We start from the raw sequence: 23,005 nt of genomic DNA on the forward strand, positions 1-23,005 counted from the left end.
ATATATATTTTTTTTTTTTTTTTTATGTACCTGTTATAGAAAGTAATCCCACGCAACAATATATCAAACCTGCATGACTCTCGGACCCCGGTTTCGAACCGAACGCCCCATCAAAATTCATACACTTCAATATGAATTCTACCGCTTTATCGATGTTTATCGCATCCAAGCGATTCTGAAAAGAGGCAATTCTAATACAAGATGCTCTGATATTAAAGTACATCAGCAAAAAGCACTCGACACAATAGTTACCAAAAGCGATAAAGTAGCGACAGCACAGAATGAAAATCTGACGTCCACTTCTCCCCAATAATCACCCGTGAAACTTCCATCCGGCTGCTGCCTCTCTCTGACATATTTTACAACTTTCTCGACATCTATCACATCCAGTGCATCGTAAATGCACAATATCTGAATGGCACTGAGCGTATAAAGTAAATGTGGATCGTGCCGCACACTGGCACTGATGCCACCACAGTCACTTTGACATTGACCAATAAATTCTAATACCCGTTGCTTATCAGCTTTTTCTAACTTTCCCATTACATCTAGCGCAGTAAGGCCCCAATACATGCCAGACATCCTCATATGCTCTGTCATACAGTAAGTCTGAAAAGCAAATAAATCTTGGGAGACTGCTACAAAATAAAATGTCAATCAACAATCTAGGTATATTTTTCTTGATACATCTGTATATGTAAAAATAAAGAACATTAAGCTCTTACATATTCATCTTTATCACTTTCATAAGAGATGAGATACTGGACATGTTTTTCCAGTAATAATTCTGGGATTTTGTTGGGTAGTACAATATCATGCTTCAATGTCGTCTATAAAGAAAACATGATTAAATAATATATTATTATGATGATTCATTTGCATTAATATAAGAGGCCTGTTATTTTTAGCTGAACTAGTGATGCACTGGAACTGCTTCTTTTTCCTTCAATATTAGATTGTACATTTGTTTTATTCTAAAGGTATAAAGTATAACCTAGCTCAACCAAAAAAAAATATATTTACACAAAAGTGGCATGTGACAAATAGGACGTATGACTTTATTTTGTTTCTACATTATAGATATATAATTCTACAACTACTGTATGGCATATATCTAGTAGAGTTTTTCATTAATAATCCAACAGACTAAACTCACCATTTTTGCAGTTGTTGCGTCATCAACACGATGATTATGAATTATGTTTGTATATAACCTACTTATTCCGAGTGACTTTGAATCGAGAATTTTATCCTAGACTTTTAACTTGTGAGTTCCAGGTTAAGAAATTGCATGGTAAATCTTCGGTATACAGTTATCTCATTGATTTTTTTAAACTCACATAACTGCTATTGTAATAAGTAACTAACGTAAGTATCGATGTAACTGCAGCGCGATGAATAGTGACAACTGAAGATGGACGATGTTTGGCCGATCTCTCTCTCTCTCAATACATGACTTCAGGCGCCTACAAGCGTCAATGGCTTGGTTTACATCGTGCACTTGAGGCTGCGTTCGGAAACGTCACTCGAATACTCTTCCTCTCTTTTTATCTCACTCTTGTATCTCGCTCACTCCAACGTAACGGGTACACTTGGGTGACGTTTCCAAACGCAGCCTGATACATGTACTAAATAGTAACTTTCTATTAGATAATCTTAATATCAACAATGCATATCAATGGCGACGCATTTAATCAATACAATACATTTTGTTGATGAATATTATATCAGTAATATACCGTTGTTTATATATATCGTCGATATTAGGATTATCTAATAGAAAGTTACTATTTAGTACGCGTATCAAGTGCACGATATAAACCAAGGTTGCTTTCCAACAAGAGACACAAGTCGACACAAACATCATTCTATCTTTCTTCCACATTTAGTGAGTAACAAAGATAGGATGATACTTGTGTCTCTTGTTGGAAAGCAACCCAAGCCAATGTAGACCGGGGGTACAGATGTCTATACTAAACTAGATTGCTAACAAGGGTTCGAACGTGCGTCGCGTAAAGTTTCCGGTTGCATGCGAGAAAATTATGGCGGTCCTATGTATGTGATGTGTGCAGGGTTGGGTTTTTCGAGCATTTTCTAAGGTTTTTTACATTATACGGTAAAATACGTATAATACGTATAAAAACGCATAAAACGTGTAATATCTAGGATTGATACAAAATGTTCATTTTTCATTGATCTTCATTGATCGCATTGATCTTCAGATTCTACTTGAAAGTATACACCAATCAGATCCACGATCAGTAATGTCGCTTACCGAGCGCTTTTTCCGGTGAACGTGGCAGTGAATAGTGGATGCATTCAGCGAACTCAACAGTTGCACAACAGTTGAACAATTCACTGCCACGTTCACCGGAAAAAGCGCTCAGTGAGCAATCAGCGATTATTGGTTCTTACTGTTAGATCTCTAAATCTAGACCAATTACATTGACGAATTACTCAACTGTTGTGCAACTTTTGAGTTCGCTGAACGTACCCAATGTAATTGGTCTAGATTTAGAGATCTAGCAGTAAGAACCAATAATCGCTGATTGCTCACTGAGCGCTTTTTCCTTTGACTATGGGCGCATTCAGTAGAAAAAGCGCTCAGTGAGCAATCAACGATTATTGGTTCTTGCTATTAGATCCCTAAATCTAGACCAATTACATTGACAAATTACTCAACTGTTGTGCAACTGTTGAGTATGCTGAATGCAGCCTATATAACTATGGACCGCTAGCCGCTATCTTAGGGTGTATATCAGTTGGACACGGGGCAATTGGACACAGTCCAATCACAAGTCGTTGTTCCAAGGGACCCTACAAATATCTCTAATCACACGGTGCTGTGATTGGCTGTGTCCAAATGCACCGTGTCCAAGTGCACCGCTCCCTATTAGAAGCGTGTTAACTCTGTTTTGCTTTACTGAGTTCCTTCTTTTGTCCTTTGTTTGGTCCTGGTGGCGCTACAGATGTTGACAGACGCTTAAGGCCATCACACACAAAATTCCGTAAGAACTTAAATCGTAAGCGTAAGGAAATCGACCAATCCCAATCGAGTATTCGGCTCTTCGTAATAATGGAAGGGTTACGAAGAGCCGAGTGCTCGATTGGTCGATTTCTTTACACTTACGTTTTAAGTTCTTACGGAATTTTGTGTGTGATGGCCTTTATGGCTTCTGCACACAGGACGCGGTAATGCTTACCGCGCGACGGAAGTTCGCGCGACAGCCAATCAATATGTTGTTTTTCCGTAAGAGCTAGAAGGTTATTACGGAAAGCAGCATATTGATTGGCTGTCGCGCGAACTTCCGCCGCGCGGCAAGCATTACCGCGTCGTGTGTGAAGGAGCCATTAGAATCGCCGCTAGCGGTCCATGGTTATATAGTCAAATGGCTTCTGCACACAAGACGCGGTAATGCTTGCCGCGCGGCGGAAGTTCGCGCGACAGCCAATCAATATGTTGTTTTTCCGTAAGAGCTAGAAGGTTATTACGGAAAGCAGCATATTGATTGGCTGTCGCGCGGCAAGCATTACCGCGTCCTGTGTGCAGGAGCCAAAAGGCTTTTTCCGCTAACGCGCATAATAACGTCCGTTATCATATGTTTCATGATCGATGCTGCGCCGCAGCATTTTCGAACGCGGGCAAGCGCGTACGAGCGTGTTTTTGTGATGCAATCGACAGCTCTGAGAGACTTTCTGATGTTGTAGATAACGAAAAAAGGTGTATAACAAGATTAAATCGAACGTATTACAATGCTTGATAACATCTGCGATTGTTGTCGAGCCATCGTCGTTGCACGGAGAGCGTAACGCCGAATAAAGTGAAAATTCTTGCGCGTATCAGAAATGCTTCGTTATCGCGACAGGTTTGAAGTGTCATAGTCGAATGTTCAAAGAACAAACGTTCTTTCAGCCAATTAAATGTATATTAACGACCGCGCGAGAGTTATTTTATATACTATTTGGGAGCTCGTAACCTGCTGTTACGTTGATCCTTCGCCCTAGACTTGTCGACGTGTCTCACGCAAAGCCACCTCCGATGTTTGACAGTTCCGAGCGCGGAGGCTGGGACGTAGACATCGCGTGACTTGCTACTTCGAAACGGTGACGACTCGGCCGCGTTCGGTGTTAAGCATGTACGTATCGGTCGCGAACTCAATCCTGCAATTTTCTACGAGCGCGCCAGTGTTTAACTGTCTGCTTCTCTTCTGTCAACAGGAACAAATCCGTGGAGAACCTATTGATATCTAGTCACGAAGTAATCAGTAGCATCAATTCTTCCAGCTTAGGTAATCAAGGTTCTACGACAAATTTAGGAAACGCGCCGTCCACGGAAAACGTTCAAGAAACTCTTTCTGGCTCTGGTGCTGAGCGTAACAGTCCTGTGTCCAGTCCTAATTTATCCCCGCGTCCTAGCCCAAGAGCCTACAATAGACGAGAATATTCCAGGTTAAATTCTGATTCTGCCAAAGAATCACTTCGCGTAAACAAGTCGGAGGATCAGCTGTCATCTCAGGTATGCATGATTCTAAGATCAGAATTCACACAAGACATTTGTAGGAAAGCACTTGCAACTTGTATCAAACAACAACAAGAAATCAATTTATCTCGTTTAAAGTTTACTTAGTTTTTAATTACATCCTCAAGTGTCCTAAATATTAGAAATCATTATCACTATATGGTATTCTGAGAAAGAAACCAAGTGTAATTATTTTATCTGAAAATATATAGGATCAGATCAACAGATCGTCTGATTCAACCGAGCTTAGTAAAAGCTCAGCTCACGAGGGTAAAAAAGAGACACGTGGCAGTGATAGGAGTAAGAAGAAATCGTCATGGTATAACGTGCTCTATCCAACTTACAAGTCTCGTTCTGAGGACTTTAAGCGAATATTCAAAGACGTGCCTGATGACGAGAGGTTGGTGGTAGGTGTGTACTTTAAGAGTGTTTCTTTTACCCTCTGGCTCCCTAATACTAGAGAATGTATCATGCTGTACTTGATCGCTTGCGAATTAGTTTTGCCAAACTAACTCTTGACATCTGTTGCATCCATATTAGAATATGTAAAACCAATTATGTAACATTCTGTTAACGATTTAATTAATCTGGCGTTATGACTTTTAGATTATTCTTGTGCTCTGCAGCGTGAAATATTGGTACACGGTAGACTTTATGTATCTCAAAACTATGTGTGCTTTTATGCTAATATATTTATGTGGGAGACACTGGTCTCCTTACGTTGGAAAGACGTTACATCTATTACCAAAGAAAAAACTGCGCTTGTCATTCCAAATGCTATCCTGATATGCACCGTTACTGACAAGTTCTTCCTAACATCGTTTGGAGCGAGAGATAAAACATATGTGATGTTATTTCGTGTTTGGCAAAATGCTCTCATTGGCGAGGTATGCATACACCGTATTTAACTAACTCGAGTTTTCATTGCGCTTACGAAAAAATATCCTTAATCTCAGCACAGATTTGCAAATAAAACATTACTTTCTGTTATGGAAAGTTATCTCACTTTTCACTGGAATATTATTAAACATAGTTGCCATAGAGTTGAATTCGAAGATAGCTAGTCTCTTCCATGCAAATCGATGTAGAAATAGATTTTGCTAAAGATAAAAACTCGCAAAAATCTCATTCAAATTATACGTGCTACTTATAATAAGAAATTTTGGTATTTTTCAGCCTATGAGTATGGCTGAAATGTGGCAGCTTGTGCACGCTTGTTACGGTGACGAATTAGGCTTGACGTCCGACGACGAAGATTACGTGCCACCGTTGCCCGCGGCGGATGAGGAAAAGTTGGCGACTCGTTTCTCCGTAGAATCTTTTTCTGAAGTAAGAAAACAATTTTGCTCGTTTTAGCTGAATTAGATTGCATGTTTTTTTCGCTTTAGATTGAAACAAGTGTGTAGCTTAGCTTTGAAAAAAGAACAAAGTGCAGCACTGATTAAGCTAAAAAAGAATAAGCCTAATATATTTCTTAATAGAACATGAAGCACTTCTGATTATATTATTATTTTGTATTCGATAAAAATGAAGAACGAGGGAGTCACCATAGAAAATACCGCAACTCCAGCCGTAGAGTCCGTTCCTGCTGAGCCTGCTGAACCGCAGCAAACTCAGCTACCGCCGATTCAGCCGCCTCCGCCACTGCCCAGATCGGAACCTGTTCTTGATGCAACGGATTTAAGCGACACGACAGAAAGCGAAGCTGAAAAGCACGGCCGTAAGTATTTCTTTTTGTGTATTTCACAAATATCATTTTAATTCTCTTAATCGCGAGGAGGAATTCCATTCTCGAATAATGGAATACATTTATTAATCGTTCCATTAACGTTCAGTTTATTTTTACTAATACAGATCATCGCTATAACATATACATTGTAATATGAAAAGGAACACATGATACATTTACTTCGATTAGCCATCTATGGAACACAGCAGTCTTGACCTGAAAATATATAAACGCTACGTTCTGTTAAGTTACATGCGACAGCACATAACACAGTGATAATGCTTGTTCCAGTGAAAATAAACATACGGAGCTCTACGGTCTGTACTTCCCTGCATGAAGGTCGGCAAGTTAACAAAGCGACATTGCCTATTCACATCGACCAGCTGTTTACCTTACTCTTCACAAATTCGAAATTCTTCCTAGATTTTCATACTGCCCGCAAGACCACCGGTAACACAATAATGAAGATTCTGTTGCATTTATCGTAAAAGAATAGATTAATTTTAGTCACTTTTAAGTATAATTCAAGGACTTTCTCGTAAATTGTCTCAAATCTATAAAAAAAAAGACATTAAAAATTGTCATGAAACTTCTCTGTACTAAAAATTTCCACTTTTCTTCCTTTTAATTAAAAATATAGGTTTGAGACAATCCGAGGGAAACAAGTTTTTTTTTTATTCACGATGACATATGTGATAACGCATCACATAATATCGCGTGCGTGTGTGTGCGATTTTGTGATTAATATAAATTAATGTTTTCCTATCGTCCGTTTCTCTAATATACTCTTGATTTAGATTTGATACAGTCTGCATGGACACAAAACAATCAAACTGATCAGAAGATGAGAACGCTTTCGTACACGATATCCTTGACTCATTCTATTGGCCCAAGGACCTGCCATGTTACGGAGACACAAGTAACAGCAAAGTTTTATCTTAATAACGATTCAACCCCTCGATTGTTATGTGTATTATACGTATTCTAAGTAGGATATTTATTCCATGTAGGTGATGCTACCATGCAGTAGGCCAGGTCACCTTTATTGCATCGATGTAGAGAGCGCTAACGCTGGCATACCCTATGCCGATTCCTTCAGCGTTTTTACGCATTATTGTATAAACAGTATTTCCGAAAACGAGACAAGTCTCACGATTTTCTCGCAGATCAAGTACAAAAAGAGTGTGTGGGGTTTCATGAAAAGTAAGTGTAGAATTGCATCATGATAAAAAGGGTGTTACGAGTCGAAGGAATATTTTTTAGATAATTATAATAAACTGGGATATGTGTGTGTGTGTAAAAGGTAAATTTTCTGGTATTATGTGTATATGTGTGTAACGCTATTCTCGACCATATTCTGCAAGCAAAAACGATACAACATGAACGAGTCGAGTGACCAACTAACGAATTTTGTTTCGTACAAAACAGATGTGATTGAGAAGAATTGTTGGTCAGGCTTAGAAGAGTATTTTATTAGTTTAATAAAGGCGTTGTCGGTGGAATGTGAAGAAGGTAGTGGAAGCGGAGGGAAACGAAAAACGAGGAAACGACGACGTGCGACGGGCGTTGTGGTGCAAACTCATCCTTCCGAACATATAGCTGCAAATCATCAAATTTCTCCTTCCAATTCGCCGCATGCTCACGGTAAATGTGGCAGAAATATGTCTCTTCGGCGCATTATTTATGCGAAAATCACTTCGCGTAACTTATGAAGTATCTTTCTTTCTGAACACCAGTTGCCGCTAGAAATGATACCAATATGATCATCAGCACGATACTATTGATCGCTGTGTTATGCTTAATGGTAATTAACGGTTTGTTGTATTATAAATTGTGGGGACTCGAAGAAGCTGCTGCGTATACTATTATGGATCTACACGTATTAAAGTGAGTGTGTCGCTATTTTGTATGTGGCAGAGAAGAGTAATGTTTACTTTTTCAGAAATACACCAAAGACTGAAGAAGATTGGATCAATCTTTTGCAACAGCAAGAAAGTTTGCACAATGTAGAGATGAGAAAATGGCAGAGAGTTCTGCATACAGCTGCACAACTGCTTAGACAGGTAAGATTCAATCTGCTGTAAATCTATATATATATATGGATTCGACATTTAAACTAAGATATCTTATGTTTGATTTAAAAGACAGAGGAATCTTTAACGGAGTTGCAAATGAGCATCCATCCTACAGCAACAGAAAAGATGTTCTCTGTATTGAAACCAAGCTTGAAAAGTGCCGACTCACGTACAGAACGGCGAAGCAAGACGGAAATGTAAGATACCTCTTGTGCAATTGTAAGAATCATGTGTTTTGCGCATAAAATATGGTTTCGCAAATATCATTGAATTGAAACACTCAAACTGACCTCACGCAAACCATCTACAAACTGCTAAAATGTGTATTCTTCCTATTATCCTATCATTTTAAAGTTGTTGATAGTTCCCGTGCGCTATATGACGTACAGTTTTATTGAGCGACTACTGCGTGTACAGTTTTATTGAGCGACTATAGTAATTGTGGTGATTTTACTGCGGGAGACAGAATGGTGTGCAAAAAAGTAGTATGTAGAATTTATTTAACTAATGAAATTTGTGATTTTAGTTTTAGACAGACACTTTATTCAGGGTCAGTAATATATATATTTCAAATGACAAATTGTGACGTTAGAGACCAGAGAACTAATATACGCAGGAGTTAGAAATGTTCGACGTTAAAAGTTCACTTGCCGCATTTATGCGTTCTCCATTCCGTTCGTTACAATCTTGTACTCACATTTTCCGAATATATTTATTTGGGTAATTTAATAAGTACATATACATCATGTATAATATCCAATTGGTACGAATGCAACAGACGTAATGCAGACCCCTTTTAAATAGTCAAACACGATCCTATCCACGTGTATGTTTAATTCGTTTATTCTCTGCATTGAATACAGGTGTTTATGTGCTTGACATAATACGTAATATTGTTCTTGATTGAAAAATTTCAATAGTTCAAGTTAAGTAATAAAGAGTCAAGAGTAGGTAATACAAAATATATATTTTTTTAAGGTTTAACAATTTTGTCACTGTGTCTTTAGCTTCCTCTATGGAATAAAATGGCTATATGACATATTGTTTCTCTAACGTAATGTTTGGAATTAGATGTTCTCTGCTAAACTGTCGTTAAAATATTTTCCTTGCTTATATATATATGCACAGAAATTCTTATTTTCATAAATAATTTATGATTATATATATATATATATAATTATTTAACTAAATTATATATATATATATATATATATATATATAAAATTTAGTTAGGATGGATATATATATATAATGACAAACAGAAAATGTAATATTTAAGTATTTATAAAAATAAGAATTATTGTATTTTAACAAAAAAAATATTTTAGCAGAAGGTACGATTCCAGCATGTTTCTTATATGAGGACACTCCTGAAACATCTTATGCACGATCAGCAGCTAGACCAACAAAGCTGAAGGGGTTAAGAGGGGAATAGTAGACGTCGTTTTAGAAATCTGCCCGAAATGTGCATCTAATTCCAAGTATTTTTTTAATGGATAGGCTACTTTATATTTCAAAACGGCAAGTTTAACTTCCTTTTTTGCTCAAAGAACGCGGTTTTCCAACAGTCTTTCGAACTTTCAGATGTCCACCTCGTAGTTCAGATACTCTCGTTGCATTGTATTCCGATTCAGTTATAAAAAATTTAATATTTCGCTTTAAAAGTAAAAAAAAAAGTGTAGTTTGCGATGATGGATCGAAAGTCAAGTTGTGAAAATACGTTCACGCACATCAACAATTTTCTGCGACATCTCTCACCTCTAACATCGTAATTTAAGATGCCTGACGTAGTCATCGGCAATCCTTAATGTCAATAGTTTAAGTATTTAGCGTATGATATATTTGATGTAAGCATTTAAGTATTACGAGGTGAATGTTATGAAGAATAATAGATGATTTTTAGAACGATCCTCGTGTTGAAATATTTCAAGAATACCTTACATCTCTCTTCCAGAGCAATTAATTTCGATGTAACATTAGTAGAATTTAAAAAATATGTTTGAAGAAATGGTGATATATACTGAAAAGTACACGTCTGACAAATTAAATTTAATTAAAAGAAACGGAGCAATGAAAGATAATATTTACATATTACATATGTAGAACTTTATTTTTTTATTTATCGTCCGGTTTGTTAAAAACAAGAGTATATCCGCATTTTCCGCAATAATGCCGGTCTTCCATTGCGGCCATAAATACACCTGCGCCGCATTGCTCCATCGGGCATTCCCGACGCAAACGATGGATTTTGCCGTTTTCATCCACCTGTAAAACGTATTTTACAATATATTTAGACATTTCGCGACTCAATAATAAAAAGCAAAGAACTAGTCGAAAATAAAATAGGCAGATGGTTACCTTGTAATACTTCAGCACAGCAAGCTTTACTTTCTTTTTTTTGTGCTTGATTTTTTTGGGGGTGGAGTAATTTTTCTTCTTGCGCTTCTTAGCACCACCTCGCAAGCGCAACACTAGATGAAGGGTCGATTCTTTTTGGATGTTGTAGTCCGATAAGGTCCTTCCATCCTCTAATTGTTTACCAGCAAAGATTAATCTTTGTTGGTCAGGTGGAATTCCTGAAACACCATATGGGACGTTTTGTTTAGAACTTAATAATAATTTACATTTAGATTCTAACAACATGCGAAAAGCTCGATGAAAATATGGTTTGTAAGAAACCTCACCCTCTTTATCTTGAATCTTGGCTTTAACATTTTCAATGGTATCAGATGCCTCAACTTCAAGGGTAATAGTTTTACCCGTGAGAGTTTTCACGAAGATTTGCATGATTGGTGGATTCTGTAACATATTGTATTTTCCGTTTATGTCATGTAGTTTATCAAACTGAAATCTTGAAATCCGATTTGAAGCTAGAGCTAAAGAAAACGACACGCCGTGTCTCAGACGCCTAAACAAAACACTTGTGTCCTATATACGCACATTATATACTTATACTTTGATGTAAATATGGGCGCTGGTAATTCCACATAAAGGAGATACTTCTTTTTTTTCAAAATATTTTTATTTATGAAACTATCGATACATCAATAACTTAGACATTTATTTAACTAACAATTGTATATTCGTAATGGTTTATACAAGCAAAACTGCGTTGATACATCCATCATTCTCGGGATTATTTGTAACTTGCGCGTATTTGCCCCACACGACTTTGCCCGATTGCGTGACGAGACCCAACTCCGAAATATTTACTTCGATGACAGTTCCCTTTGTGATGACGCCCAAGCTTGTGTACATAGGAGAACTGGGATTTTTCTTGACACCGATGATCGGTAGAGAGAATGTCGCTTTCAACTCGGGATGAGTGACGTGCGCAGTTTTGAATCTCAACGCCATTGGTCTGATGAATCTCTCGAATTTGGGCGGTTTCCTCGTGAAGTTTTCTCCAACGAAAGTCACTTTGGTCACCATTCTCTTCCAGGATTTCCGCTTTGACTTGCCGGTTCTGATTACTTTGAAAACTTCCGACTCCGACTGCGCTCTGACTTTGGGTATTGGAACATCCCATTTGCCGACTTTTTCCTTGCGTTTCTGTTTGATCATGTTGGACAATACTTTCGCGCGTTGGGTCACGTCGCGATCCAACAGATACACAGGTAACGCTCCTTCTGGCAGCTTGTCAGATTTCTCCTTAATCTTCCTCTCTTCATGGGCCTTGATCTTTCTCTTCATCTGAATTTTCTCGTTGCGTCGCTCCTTATTGAATATTTTGGCCTTGATACCGCGCAAGCTACGAGCTTGCTCGGCCCGTTTGTGAGGCGCGCGAGCCTCCCTCTTCCTCTTTCTTTCCTCATAATCCAAGCGGCGACCGTAGAGTTTACGATGCCTCTCGATATACTCGTTCTGTGGCATTTCTCTATTTGATTTTTCTTCTTAGTACTCCTTAAAAGAGAAATCGTTACTTGAATAACAAGTCTGAGCAATTCTGTGTAAATTCATTAGGAATTGCGCTTTATTAGACTAGATCTGTTCTTCTTAGCTGAACCAGATTGCACTTTTCGTCTTTAGAATGAAACAAGTATACAAGGATAAGAGATGAATCCAATATTAGATTTAATCTTATTTTTTTAAATTAAAGAATATATAAGAAACTAATTATGTAATTGAAGTTGCCATAAGAAGTCTGTTTGCTTTAACTGCATAAGGTTGCAGCCTTTGTTTTTTTAAATGAGTATATGAGCATTTTCTATTTAGCAATACATGTGACATAAATATTATTCTATTTTTGTTACTTATTGATCATGAGACAAAAACAGAATAATGCTTACATCGATTTGTTATTAAATAGGAAGTATCTGATCTAATATTGAAAGGAGAAAAAACAAAATTCCAATGTGGCACTAGTTTAGCTAAAAAGAACAGATATGATATTTATCCCCCTCCAATGACAATTTATTTCTCACACACTTTCATCTAATGTGAGAAAAATAACAGATATTTTAGAATATATAGTTAAATAGTTAAACTTAATCTAACATTGAAAGAAAAAGAAACAAAGTTCCAGTGCAGCACTAATTCAGCTGAAAAGAACAGGTTTACTGATTCTCACAGCAAATAGGTTATAAGATGAAAATGTTCAAATATATCATGTACCTACCTAAATATTTCGTCCAATTATTATTTGTGATATGTATTGTATAACACGTTTTACAATATATAAATAAACAAATGTACAATAGCAGGGTTGATATAGGTTATTTCACACTACGATATTTCGTCTACAACATTGACTTACAGAGCAAGGCTCGAGGTGGCCAAAGAACATGGAAGCCACCGATCCTAACCTAGGCAAGCACTATGAAACGAAGATAATCTTGTAGATATTCGTATGATTACATCATATCTATCGTTGAAATAAGTCGCGATCAAGTGTAATTTTGCGATTCGTTCAGTTAATCGTAATATGCGTGTTGTAATAAACGTATGCTTGCTTCAACAGTACTTGCATGTTGTCGCAATCGGCCACGTGCCGAGTGCGACAAGGCATGTATTCTTGAAATAGTTGCATATACGTAAGTTTTATTGCACAGCTATAATCGTATCATAAATAACTATGCAATAAAACGTACGTACATGCAATTATTTCAAGAATATGGGCTCAGGTACTCTCTCCACATTGTGAATGTAAAGACAATGATATACGCCACATACTCGAGAAATTCGACATCTTTTACGATATATTGCCGAATTAAATATAATTTAATAGAATCCAACTCTTACTTTCTACAAATTATAAGAAACCAAATCTCAGCTTACCTCTACCGCAACGTGCGAACACGAAAAGAAGCAACGAAAACCACGATTCAGCAGCCTTATTTTGTAACCTCCTAACGACAATGTCACTAGCATAGCTATGTTCCGAAATTCACTGCCAATACGACGAACATACGACGAACAGTTTGTGTTACGTATCCTATAGATTTACTGACACTGAATATCAGAACGTACATATTTTAGCATTAAGGTCAGAAGGTTAGCCACGTATTATACTGGGATATTATACTTTGTATTATACACTGTATTATACAGTATAATACATCTAGTTTTATATATATTATATTTCCTGTGGCGCCATCTCTTCCGGTATTCACAGTATTGAAAATCTATAGTTTATGTCACGTATACTATAGATTTTCAGTATTTGCAATAAATATCAGAATGCAGACTTTATAGGGAATTTGCTAGCGTCATTACTATTATTCTAAGTTCCATATTTTGAACTCTCTTTTATCGCTAAAAGTGTTTCTAATGATGGCTCCTGCACACAGGACGCGGAGTCGCCGTGCGCTCGGGATCGCGCCAGAGATGTCGCTTCCGAACGGCATCTCTGAGCGTTATCTAGGGCTGCGTTCAGATTCCCCACTTGGGTATATTCTATTACTAGAAGTGCTATAGTATATGTGACATATATTATAATGTTTCTAGTAATAGAGTGCACCCGGATGAGGAATCTGAACGCACCCTAGGAAGAGGAGAGTGTCGTGAGCGTGAAGCGTCAGGTAGCTCAGTAGTTTAAAGCAGTCGTCCGGCAAACGAAAGACCCGGATTCGAGTCCCGGCCTAGCAGGACCGCGCTCTCGATATTTTTCTCTTTCTGGAACGAAAACGATACGCAGATCTCGAACGCATGGCGCCCAGCCGCCACCTAGGGGTGCGTTCAGATTCCCTACCCGGGTGCACTCTATTACTAGAAACACTATAGTATATGTTACATATACTATAGCACTTCTAGTATTAGAGTGCACCCGGGTAGGGAATCTGAACGTACCCTAGTATGCCCTCCTCCTTCTATCGTAAGAGCTATAGGGTTATTACGGAAAGCAGCATATTGATTGGCTGTCGCGCGGACTTCCGCCGCGCGGCAAGCATTACCGCATCCTATGTGTAAGAGCCATAAAAGTAGCTGATAGCCAATCACAAAGCTTATAAAGCCATTTTTAGAGGTGTTTTTATCAAGTCTGTTCTTTTTTGTTGCACTGTTGCAATAAACGAGAGACAAACATATATTTGTTTCACTCCAACTTATTTCAGCAGTACAGGACTGCGTTCAGAAATCCTACTCGATTAGTAGAATAACATTTAATTGGCCAATCAAGGCAAAAAAAACTAAAGCCAGCGGCACACGATGCTTGTTTTCATGCTGGATAGAAATACTCTGTTCTGATTGGTGCATTTCTGAAGACGGACCAATCAGAATAGAGTATTTCCATCCAGCAAGCAATCCTAGATATTACATGTTTTTATATGTATTTTACTGTATAATGTAAAAAAACCCTAGAAAATGCTCGAAAAACCCAACCCTGGTTAGGGTGCGTTTAGATGGAGAAAAAATAGCGGAAATAAATAGTTACGGAAGAGATATGGTGGGGGTCAGCCAAACAGAGTAATTCCGTTTTTATTCCGTTCTGTTGTTTGATAGGTAGGTTTCACATGGCACAGAACTGTTACGGAACGGAACAAAAAACGGAAAACATTCTAATCTATCAACATCGAAAATTGTAAAATTTTACACATATACATATTATATATTGTGCCTATATAGAACTTTATTTTTTTATTTGTCGTCTGGCTTGTTAAAAACAAGAGTATATCCGCATTTTCCACAATAATGCCGGTCTTCCATTGCGGCCATAAATACACCTGCGCCACATTGCTCCATTGGGCATTCTCGGCGTAAACGATGGATTTTGCCGTTTTCATCCACCTGTAAAACGCGTTTTACAATATATTTAGATATTTCACGGCTCAATGATAAAAAGCAAATAAAGAACTAGTCGAAAATAAAACAAACAGATGGTTACCTTGTAATATTTCAGCACAGCAAGCTTTACTTTCTTTTTTTTGTGCTTGATTTTTTTGGGGGTGGAGTAATTTTTCTTCTTGCGCTTCTTAGCACCACCTCGCAAGCGCAACACTAGATGAAGGGTCGATTCTTTTTGGATGTTGTAGTCCGATAAGGTCCTTCCATCCTCTAATTGTTTACCAGCAAAGATTAATCTTTGTTGGTCAGGTGGAATTCCTGAAACACCATATGGGACGTTTTCTTTAGAACTTGATAATAATTTACATTTAAATTCTAACAACATGCGAAAAGCTCAATGAAAATATAGTCTATAAGAAACCTCACCCTCTTTATCTTGAATTTTGGCCTTAACATTTTCAATGGTATCAGATGCCTCAACTTCAAGGGTAATAGTTTTACCCGTGAGAGTTTTCACGAATATTTGCATGATTGGAGGATTCTGTAACTGTAACATATTGTATATTATCTGTTTGTCATGTTTATCAAACTGGAATCTTGGAATCCGATGGCAAATACCGCGAACGAGAATAACCTTGATATTCATACGATTACATTATTTCTATCGTTGAAGTAAGTGATAATCGAATGTAATTTTTGTGATTCGTTAATTGCAACATGCGTTGCAACAATGTTTGTTTCAATAGTACTTGCATTTTGTCACAATCGGCCACGTGTCAAGTGCGGCAGATATTCTTTCTACATTGTGAATGTAAAGGCAATGATATGCGCCACATATTCGAAAAACTCGACATCTGTCGCCGATATATTGCCGACATATGATGATTCACATCATGACACATGATAATTCACAATACAATTTCGTAAAATCCAACTTTTATTTTCTCCAAATTGTAAGAGTCTCAACTTACCTTTGCTACAGCGTTGCATAAACACGAAAAGAACTCTCTCTCTCTCTCTCTCTCTCTCTGGGTGCCTTTTCATGTAGCGAAGAAAGTTACTATATAGTACGCGTATCAAGTGCACGATGTAAACCAAGCCATTGTAGAGCGTGACTAAAGGGCCATTTACAATGGAGCATTGTATGTCATAAGAAATTGACCAATCACAATCGATTATTCTTGTAATAATCTAGTATGATTGGTCAATTTCTTACTGCTATGGCGTATGATTTTTCATTGTAGATGGCTCTTAAGACTCATCTGCTATAATTCTTGACTCCCTTCTATACATTCTCTATGATTCATGTACGAACGTTTTCACACGCACGCCACCATCTTATTACTTCTTTCATTTTACATTCATCTTTCTGTGAGGTATGTAGTACGAGATCAAAATTCCGAATTTTTATATTACTTTATGTTTATTTGACCAACTGATAAAGTGATCAATTCTTATTACAGTCTACAGAAAAATCATCAGTTGTAAAAATGGTAGCCCAGAAAAAACAGGTAAATTATATTCTTACCGCATCTTACTCGTACCACGTGTTCGTTTCTACACATTTTTAGTAGAATTCAATATAAAATAATATTTTTCAGTATTTTTTTACTATTAATATTATTTTACTTTAAACTGTGCTAAAATGGAATGTGTATGATTCATATCTATTTATTTTTTAATAATTTATATTCAATAGCTTTTATTACAATCTCTTGCACTATTTTAAGTATGCTAACAATAATTTATACATATTAAATAAAATATGTTTTTGCTTTATTCAGAAAAAAGCTCAGGAGAGCATTAACACTAGATTAGCACTAGTTATGAAATCTGGCAAATACGTCCTTGGTTACAAGCAAACCTTGAAGTCTCTTCGTCAGGGCAAAGCCAAATTGGTCATCATTGCAAATAATACGCCGCCGTTGAGGTGAGACTGAGAAGTAGTACTCCTTTTGTAACAACAAATTGACACGATTTTTTTTATTACAAGTATATTGATAGTCATTTTTTAATGGACATTACAAATTTAAATTGAAATCAATTTTTGTAGTAAATTGTGTATAGTTATATTTATAAAAATAAATACAAAATCCTGGAATCGTGTATTCAAATATCCTAATTGAAGTTGCATCGATTAGAACTAGTGACAACTATCATGTCAATTTGTGCATTAAGAATTGAAGGGGAGTTCTACGGAGTAGTCTCCTTGCCCTTGCTCGTAAGTGCACAGGGCATAAAACTTGTTATTTATTCATCTTTCAAATGTATTTTATTTAAATTTAACAGGAAATCGGAGATTGAATACTACGCTATGTTGGCGAAGACTGGCGTGCATCATTACACGGGTAACAATATTGAATTAGGAACAGCCTGTGGAAAATATTTCCGTGTTTGCACTCTTTCAATCACTGATCCTGGCAATTCTGATATTATAAAGTCTATGCCAACTGGTGATCAAGCGTAATGTGTGTTTTTAATTTAATAAATAATTTGAAAATCTGAAATCTACTTTGTTTATTCATCATCTATGTTCTTGCATATGTGCGATATTCTTGTACACGTATCTAAGATTCCGCTACATAAATAAGTTACATTTGAACTTGGAAAAAAATAATTTTTTAAATATTAGGAAATATCACTATTGTTAACTTCAAAACTAAAAATATTTTTACAACTGGGTGTATATCGCCCACAGGCAATAAACTCATTGGACTGTCGACTGCGTTCCGACATGCGACTTCGGCAAATGGCGTGTGTAGAACCGGCCTAATGGAGGATTTACACTGCGCTGGCCTGGTACCTGACGTACAAGATACGATATCCAATAGTCAAATTTCTTTGCTAGAGTTTTTAGTTAGCAACATTTTTGTCTCCAGAAAACCAATTCTCCTATTGGATATCGAATGTCGAACGTAATGTGAATCCTCCATAAGTTGCCTAACTGTAAGATCTATTGAATAGAGATATCGCAGCTGTATTTTGATGGAGAATATGCAACCATACTAATGCGAAATGATAAGATAAGCTACGAAATAATAAAATGATCTTTGATTTTGAATATTTAGGTAGGATGATAGCTAATTACATATATCAATTGTATTTAATTATTATTAAATAGCAAGTGTTTATAGTGCCAGTGAAATTTCTTGCTCTTTTTTTATATAGTTTCATATACACATATGTTCTATTACATAAAATATAAAAATACAAATAGCAATTTTTTCAATTAATATTACAATATATATATGTGCAGATATTTATAATTTGCATATTGTGTGTATATATATATATATATATATATATATATATATTTGAAATTTATTCTTTATTGCAGACAAATTTTTAAAATGGAACTTAAATGTGCATTTCAAACATATGATTGGGGAAAACGTGGTATTAACAGTATCGTAGCAAATTTGTTGAAGACAGCTAATGCTGATTTTGTGTTGGATGAGCAGAAGCCGTATGCAGAATTATGGATGGGCACTCACCAGAATGGTCCATCGCATCTCAAAAACATGGAAATTTCTTTACAGAAATATATCCAAGAAAATACTAATGTACTAGGTAGTAATATAGAAATACGAAACTTTGGTATTGACTTACCTTTTCTCTTCAAAGTTTTGTCTATAAATAAACCTTTGTCCATTCAAGTACATCCAGATAAGGTAATAATGGGACCTTTTCTTTTTATTTTTAGGAGTATATATATATATATATATAGCACCTTACGATTAATTATGACTTCTAGGAAAAAGCAGAAGTGTTACACGGACTGTTTCCAGACGTCTACAAAGATCCAAACCATAAACCAGAACTTGCAATAGCTCTGACTCCTTTCAAAGCATTCTGTGGATTCCGTCCAATCAATGATATAAAAAAATATCTGGAAGAGTTACCAGAGCTATGTGCTGCAGTAGGAGAGACTAATGCACGTCAGCTACTGAAAGCGAATAATTCTTTAGTCACTGATGCTTTAAAAAAGTGTTTTTTTACTCTTGTAAATCGTGATTCTGTAATGCTCTACATTACACAATTGTTAGAAAGATTGGAGAGGAAAGGTACATATCTCTACATGTTCAGTAAAACTTTAAATTTTTGGAAGAATCATATTTGTTAGATAAGTGCAATAATGTGCAGTTGTTCTTAGATGATGTTTATAAGAAATCACTGAATTTTGATTTGCTGAAACGCTTGCACGCTGAGTTTCCTGGTGATGTGGGTTGTTTTGCAGTGTATCTGTTAAATTATATTACTTTACAACCAGGTGAAGCCATATACATTTCACCAAATGTAGTTCATGCATATCTTTCTGGTGGTGAGTCGTTAGATTCGTTTAAAATTCGATGTGTAATATGAACGTTTATACTATGTAATAATATATTTTCTACATGAACTTTTTACTTTTGCAGATTGCATAGAATGCATGGCATGTTCAGATAATGTTATAAGAGCTGGTTTAACACCTAAACAAAAAGATGTGCCAAATTTAATGCAAAATATGGCATTTGATTGCTCGTTATCTTCTATCCAAAAATTATTACCGTATCGGGAAGATTTATATACCGAAGTTTTTCGTCCGCCAGTGTCAGAATTTGCAGTTGCCAAGATCACAGTGAGTTTTCATGCATTTGATATTGGTCGTAATTATATTTCTTGATATGATATTTATTCTGAATATTTCAGATACCACCTGGGCAACCATTTTATAAACTAATAACTAGAAACTCGGCCAGTATTTTGATAATAGTGGATGGCAAAGGGAATATATCTTCCAAAACCTATTGTCGTGGCTCTGTTCTATTCATTCCTGCTAATGAAGAAATAAAAATTGAAGTTTTATGCTTCTGTCACCCCATGTTGATGTTCCAAGCATTTGTAAATGTTTGAAAAAGTCGGTTAACATATACCTCCGTACCGACTGACAAAATGTAAAATATGACTAATATAGTCATTTTGACATATTTTAAATAATTTTCGGCCTATTTTGGCTCTACAGACAGGTATCAAATTTTTCTAATTCTAATGAATTTATACAGTTTTTTTCCAAGACACAAATTCAAATGTGTGTTTGTGAATCCTATTGTTTAGAACTTTTTCTATAGAAATTTTATTGATCAATATCATTAATATATTGTATTATATACTTTATTAAATAAATCTAGTGTATGTATAAATATATATAAATATAAAAATAGAATAATAATCAATCATCCTCGGAGTCGTCGCCCTTCTTTGAGGTGTTTTCAGCAAGTTTTTCATCTTCTTTATAATGTCGATACTCTGGTTTTAATTCCCACATATTCCTATGTGGATTTTTTAAATTGTAATTACAAACTTCACCAAGTATTTCCTTCAAATAAACCTGCAAATTATCCAATGTAATAATGAAATAAAAATATAATTTTCAAAAAATATATTAAACATTATATATGTGTAAAGCGACATATACTTACAATAGGTTGCCTAGTGATTTTCACAAGATCCCTTATATTATAATACTGATGTTTCTCAAATGCTGCAAAAAGCATATCAAGCACAGCATCCTTGTCATCTCTCATCTTCTTTCCCTCTGCCTTCTTTTTCTCAGCATATTCAATCTATAAGACATACTATTATAAGTAAAAAAAATACTTAGTCTCCTCTAAGGAGTCAGAAAATTAAGCTTACATTATGTTTGTGGTCAGATACTGGCTTAAAGTTCTGTACTACTCTATCTAACTGCTGCACTTGTCTTTGTGGCACAGAAGCTCTCTTAATACTTTCCAATTTTAACTTCATATAACAATTATCAGCTAAAAGAAAAATCTATTAGTAGAAAATATCTAAAAAGAAAAACCCATATTTGTCTTTATACAATATTTACCATATGGTCTGCATTCTAATTTCTGCACAATTCTTCCTTCCATGAAGAGCTTTTCTGTTTCTGGCACAATTAAATCTGAGTTTGTGGATGCTGCAAAATTAAGAAATATATTTATGAGTACTCTAGAATACTTTTCTCTCTCTCTCAAACATAAAAATTGCATTAAACTTACGAGCAACATGAGAAAACACTCCCAGTATCTGCGTAGTAACTGTTGCAACATCTAACCTATGTTGCTTTGGTATTTCCTCTTCTCCAGATTCTTTCAAAGCTAAGACAGCCTCTGATAAACTGAGAGACACTTCAGCCTTCTGTCCAGGATTTCTTGAAAAAAAGAAATAAATATAACAAATCATAACTAGTAAGAGAACAATTGTTTCTATTTTTATTTTTTAGTGAATGCAAACTTACTTGGTTATCTTTAACTTGCCAACTTCTATATTACCAGGTGCTTTTTCCCACTTGTTAGCTATATATTTAGGTACTTTGACAAGCCACACACCACGGCCAGCATTACTCAAATCCAATTCTTTTTCCATATGTGTAACGTTGGTGGACATTATGGTTATTCTCCTCAACTACACCACTACGTGGAAAAAGAAAGTCTTTTGTCGAAGATATAGTTAAAAACTTTTATATACTATTGAAACTATTATAATTTATATAAACCACTGAAAGTTCTTCTATTATCTGTTTTTACAAAAATGCTAAAACTAAAAACTCAAATTCCTCCGTACAACCGACGATACACTTTCAAACACTGCTATAAAATTATCAGATACGCTTCTTCTTATTATTATTATTATTTTACTTGGACTCAGACTTATATCTACTGTTCTTTCATCAAAGGTACTGAGGTACAAATTCTAAATAAATCAGGTTCGAACGTGTTCGAACGACAGTTTTAACGTAATGGCAATAGAATCTATTGTTTATGGGTGCGTTCGTTTTGGATGCTCACATTGGCTGCATTCAGCAGACTCAACAGTTGCACAACAGTTGAGTAATTTGTCAATGTAATTGGTCTAGATTTAGGGATCTAATAGCAAGAACCAATAATCGTTGATTGCTCACTGAGCGCTTTTTCTACTGAATGCGCCCATAGGCTGCGTTCCGTTCACGCATATGCGCGCATTTATCTATAGTTCATGTTACGTATATTGTAGGCAATGCGCGCATAATGCGACAGCCAATCAGAAGCGTCAATAGCACTATTGATGCTTTTGATTGGCTGTCGCAATAAGAATTGAGTCTGCTTGCGATCGGGTTGCACCTAATGTAGAGCGACCTTTAGCGTCTACAATTTCTGTAAGAATATGGCTGTAAAGGCTCGTCTACAAGTCGTCTAGAAGTCGTAGAGTCGTAAGTTGTAGAAATTGACCAATTATAGTTGGGCTCGAAAAGAATAATCGACCATGATTGGTCAATTTCTACGACTTACGACTTCTATTGTAGATGAGCCTTAAGGCTGTAAGACTAAAAAACGCAACTATTTCAAGAATAAGAACCTTGGTTCCAAGAAATATATACATACATATATATATATATATATATATATATATATATATATATATATATATATATATATATAT

The 23,005-nt window shown here is 36.0% G+C and overlaps 8 protein-coding genes across 13 annotated transcripts in view; 3 read left to right on the forward strand and 5 right to left on the reverse strand.

The window, feature by feature from the left end:
* LOC116840956 (geranylgeranyl transferase type-2 subunit beta) overlaps positions 1–1,467 on the reverse strand; it is a 3,688-nt gene extending 2,221 nt beyond the window's left edge. The window contains exons 1-4 of one of the 2 annotated variants that reach the window (XM_032808341.1): positions 1,157–1,467; positions 726–830; positions 253–638; positions 31–175 (exon numbers count right to left, since the gene is read on the reverse strand). In XM_032808341.1, the coding sequence (XP_032664232.1) occupies positions 31–175; positions 253–600 (493 nt within the window). In that variant the 5' untranslated portion in view covers positions 601–638; positions 726–830; positions 1,157–1,467. The remainder of the gene's footprint in view (positions 1–30; positions 176–252; positions 639–725; positions 831–1,156) is intronic. The other variant, XM_032808340.1, reaches the window with a different exon arrangement.
* Positions 1,468–3,615: 2,148 nt separating this feature from the next.
* Positions 3,616–10,232, forward strand: LOC116840955 (protein Aster-B-like). Of its 2 annotated transcripts, XM_032808338.1 has the most exons (14): positions 3,616–4,136; positions 4,219–4,516; positions 4,732–4,930; positions 5,126–5,406; positions 5,696–5,848; positions 6,053–6,239; positions 6,540–6,698; positions 7,046–7,167; positions 7,259–7,451; positions 7,677–7,892; positions 7,985–8,135; positions 8,191–8,311; positions 8,393–8,520; positions 9,652–10,232. In XM_032808338.1, coding segments are annotated over exons 1-14 (2,244 nt in total). In that variant the 5' UTR covers positions 3,616–4,134; the 3' UTR covers positions 9,686–10,232. The 2 variants fall into 2 exon arrangements, with proteins under 2 accessions (XP_032664229.1, XP_032664230.1); XM_032808339.1 differs by lacking the exon at positions 5,126–5,406 and having other exon boundaries at positions 3,617–4,136; positions 4,732–4,926.
* A 119-nt stretch (positions 10,233–10,351) lies between these two features.
* Positions 10,352–13,781, reverse strand: LOC116840958 (ubiquitin-40S ribosomal protein S27a-like). Of its 2 annotated transcripts, none has more exons than XM_032808345.1 (4): positions 13,601–13,781; positions 11,008–11,122; positions 10,682–10,899; positions 10,352–10,588 (listed from the first exon to the last, which is right to left on the reverse strand). In XM_032808345.1, exons 1-4 carry the CDS (start codon positions 13,691–13,693, stop codon positions 10,439–10,441), a joined length of 576 nt encoding a protein of 191 aa, XP_032664236.1. In that variant the 5' UTR covers positions 13,694–13,781; the 3' UTR covers positions 10,352–10,438. The 2 variants fall into 2 exon arrangements, with proteins under 2 accessions (XP_032664236.1, XP_032664237.1); XM_032808346.1 differs by lacking the exon at positions 13,601–13,781 and adding an exon at positions 13,080–13,124.
* Positions 11,144–13,748, reverse strand: LOC116840957 (ribosome biogenesis protein NSA2 homolog). 2 transcript variants are annotated; one of them, XM_032808343.1, is made up of 2 exons: positions 12,942–13,084; positions 11,144–12,226 (listed from the first exon to the last, which is right to left on the reverse strand). In XM_032808343.1, the coding sequence occupies exon 2, from the start codon at positions 12,194–12,196 to the stop codon at positions 11,417–11,419; it is 780 nt and encodes a 259-aa protein (XP_032664234.1). In that variant the 5' UTR covers positions 12,197–12,226; positions 12,942–13,084; the 3' UTR covers positions 11,144–11,416. The 2 variants fall into 2 exon arrangements, with proteins under 2 accessions (XP_032664234.1, XP_032664233.1); XM_032808342.1 differs by lacking the exon at positions 12,942–13,084 and adding an exon at positions 13,601–13,748 and having other exon boundaries at positions 11,387–12,226.
* A 1,586-nt stretch (positions 13,782–15,367) lies between the features above and the next one.
* On the reverse strand, positions 15,368–16,644 carry LOC116840959 (ubiquitin-40S ribosomal protein S27a). 2 transcript variants are annotated; one of them, XM_032808347.1, is made up of 4 exons: positions 16,516–16,644; positions 15,971–16,091; positions 15,645–15,862; positions 15,368–15,547 (listed from the first exon to the last, which is right to left on the reverse strand). In XM_032808347.1, exons 2-4 carry the CDS (start codon positions 16,071–16,073, stop codon positions 15,398–15,400), a joined length of 471 nt encoding a protein of 156 aa, XP_032664238.1. In that variant the 5' UTR covers positions 16,074–16,091; positions 16,516–16,644; the 3' UTR covers positions 15,368–15,397. The 2 variants fall into 2 exon arrangements, with proteins under 2 accessions (XP_032664238.1, XP_032664239.1); XM_032808348.1 differs by lacking the exon at positions 16,516–16,644 and adding an exon at positions 16,298–16,320.
* A 183-nt stretch (positions 16,645–16,827) lies between these two features.
* On the forward strand, positions 16,828–18,051 carry LOC116841093 (60S ribosomal protein L30). Its single transcript, XM_032808627.1, has 4 exons — positions 16,828–16,920; positions 17,008–17,055; positions 17,329–17,474; positions 17,834–18,051. Exons 1-4 carry the CDS (start codon positions 16,843–16,845, stop codon positions 18,009–18,011), a joined length of 450 nt encoding a protein of 149 aa, XP_032664518.1. The 5' UTR covers positions 16,828–16,842; the 3' UTR covers positions 18,012–18,051.
* A 438-nt stretch (positions 18,052–18,489) lies between these two features.
* Positions 18,490–20,728, forward strand: LOC116841091 (mannose-6-phosphate isomerase). The gene is made up of 6 exons (XM_032808625.1): positions 18,490–18,612; positions 18,882–19,215; positions 19,299–19,608; positions 19,698–19,865; positions 19,960–20,162; positions 20,234–20,728. The coding sequence occupies exons 2-6, from the start codon at positions 18,895–18,897 to the stop codon at positions 20,435–20,437; spliced, it is 1,206 nt and encodes a 401-aa protein (XP_032664516.1). The 5' UTR covers positions 18,490–18,612; positions 18,882–18,894; the 3' UTR covers positions 20,438–20,728.
* LOC116841092 (general transcription factor IIF subunit 2) lies at positions 20,631–22,359 on the reverse strand. The gene is made up of 6 exons (XM_032808626.1): positions 21,825–22,359; positions 21,586–21,737; positions 21,414–21,503; positions 21,218–21,342; positions 21,004–21,147; positions 20,631–20,912 (listed from the first exon to the last, which is right to left on the reverse strand). Exons 1-6 carry the CDS (start codon positions 21,971–21,973, stop codon positions 20,754–20,756), a joined length of 819 nt encoding a protein of 272 aa, XP_032664517.1. The 5' UTR covers positions 21,974–22,359; the 3' UTR covers positions 20,631–20,753.
* Between the last annotated feature and the right edge of the window lie 646 nt (positions 22,360–23,005).

This window comes from Odontomachus brunneus, unplaced genomic scaffold (genome assembly GCF_010583005.1).
Source record: "Odontomachus brunneus isolate Ranch 3 - 2012 unplaced genomic scaffold, Obru_v1 Obru_scaffold_013, whole genome shotgun sequence".
NCBI lineage: Eukaryota > Metazoa > Arthropoda > Insecta > Hymenoptera > Formicidae > Odontomachus > Odontomachus brunneus.